Source organism: Emiliania huxleyi (genome assembly GCF_000372725.1).
Source record: "Emiliania huxleyi CCMP1516 unplaced genomic scaffold EMIHUscaffold_5683, whole genome shotgun sequence".
Lineage (NCBI taxonomy): Eukaryota > Haptophyta > Isochrysidales > Noelaerhabdaceae > Emiliania > Emiliania huxleyi.
The window spans coordinates 1-1,541 of record NW_005197733.1 but is presented as its reverse complement, the minus strand read 5'-3'; the positions used below and the strand labels follow the sequence as shown (position 1 = coordinate 1,541).

Sequence of the window (1,541 nt, the reverse complement as noted above, 5' to 3'; positions counted from 1 at the left end):
ACGCCCGTCTCGATGAGCGCACGCGATGGTGGCGCGCCGGCAGTCTCGGCCGTGAAGGAGTGTCCCAGTCCGTCCCACCAACTGTCGCCGTCGATCGCGAGGGTGTCGCCGCCGCTCTGGAGGCGCTCCGGAGGGACCGGCGGCGGAATGCGAATGAGGCACTGGCCGAGCTCGTGTGGGCGAACGGCGAGACCGGCTGCGTCGGCAGGGGAGAGCACCACCGCGGTGAAGCCCACTCCTCGCGGCAACCCGCCCGTAGAGCGGCGTGCAACCACCTCGACCGGAGAGTCGAGACCATCGAGCGCCTGGTAGATGAGCCGCACGTCCGCAAGAAGAAGCGCCTCCCCCTCAGGCGCGTCGAGGAGCGAGGGCTTCCAGATGCCGCCGCCGCCGCCAGCGCCGTCGCTGATGTCGCAGGCGCAGGCGTCAAAGTCGGGGCGCGGGCGCAGCGCCAGTGCGACGTGTCGTCCCTCTCTCACAGACACTGCTGCTGCCACGCCCCAAGCTGCTTCATTGCCACTGCTCGCCCCTACAAAGTCGAAGAGGCCACCAGCAGCGGCCGCACCTGCGAAATCGAAGCTTCCGCTTTTTGTCGGATCACCAAACCGAGGTCGACGAGTGCCGCTGCTGGGCGTTGCTCGCACGGCGGCGCCGGATAGTGCGGGGTGTTGTCGGTGAGGCCCCATGCTTGGCGTCCTGCTGCAGCACCAAATTCAGCCGCTGCTCGGTGTTGAGCGTGTGCACGCCGTGTCTCTTGACCGGCGAGACCGATCTTCCACCCCAGGGCGGCATGGCCAACGGCAATTCGAGCCCAGCGTGCCCGCGGCCGCCTCCCGCGCAGCACCGCCGCTGGGGCCGACACGCTGCGGAATGCAAACGGCAGAGGGCGCGAAGCAAAAAGTATTTGCGTGGGAAAATTTTACTAGTAAAATCCTCCACAAAAAGTAATCCGGTCGTGCGGATTACGCCGAGAGGCGAGAGAAGCCGCGAGAGCAAGGGCCTGGCAGGCGTCGGCGTCGTCGCAGAACGAGGCCGAGGAGAGCGATGAGGTAGAGGATGACGCTGACGGGGCAAGGTGCCAGGAGAGAGAGGAACGACTTAATAATTAAATTTAGCTGGGACTAATTAATGTGAGATAATCCGCCACGCACTCGTGTGACGTGTCTCGTCGCTCCTCGAGTTTTTTCTTTTTCTTTCGGGGTCAAAGGCAGCGACTATACTATAGCCCGGGGGGCACTCTTACCCGAGCTTACCACGCGTACGACGTAGCGCACAGTCAGACACGTACAGTCAACCGAGTGAGAATCGTCACCGTCCCGAGAGTCTCATCATTCCTGCACGCTCCACACCTGCTTCTTCTTCCGCTGCACCTTTGGCACCGCCCCCGGCGCCGAGTGCGCGCGCCGGTTCTTCTCGCGCTTCTGCTGCGTGCCGCGCACTGTCTTCTTGACGAGCGCCGCCTTCAGCACCCGCTTGGGCAGGTGCGTGTGCGCCTTGATCCGGCGCACCTCGGGCAAGTGCTGGTGCTTCTCGACCAGCGC

At 64.3% G+C, this 1,541-nt stretch overlaps 1 protein-coding gene across 1 annotated transcript; it reads right to left on the bottom strand.

Moving 5' to 3' along the window:
• Positions 1-1,328: 1,328 nt before the first annotated feature.
• EMIHUDRAFT_257082 (hypothetical protein) lies at positions 1,329-1,526 on the bottom strand (the record flags this gene model as incomplete). The annotated part of the gene is made up of 1 exon (XM_005765089.1): positions 1,329-1,526. A coding segment is annotated over one exon (198 nt), but the record flags the coding sequence as incomplete, so codon positions are not given.
• Positions 1,527-1,541: the final 15 nt, after the last annotated feature.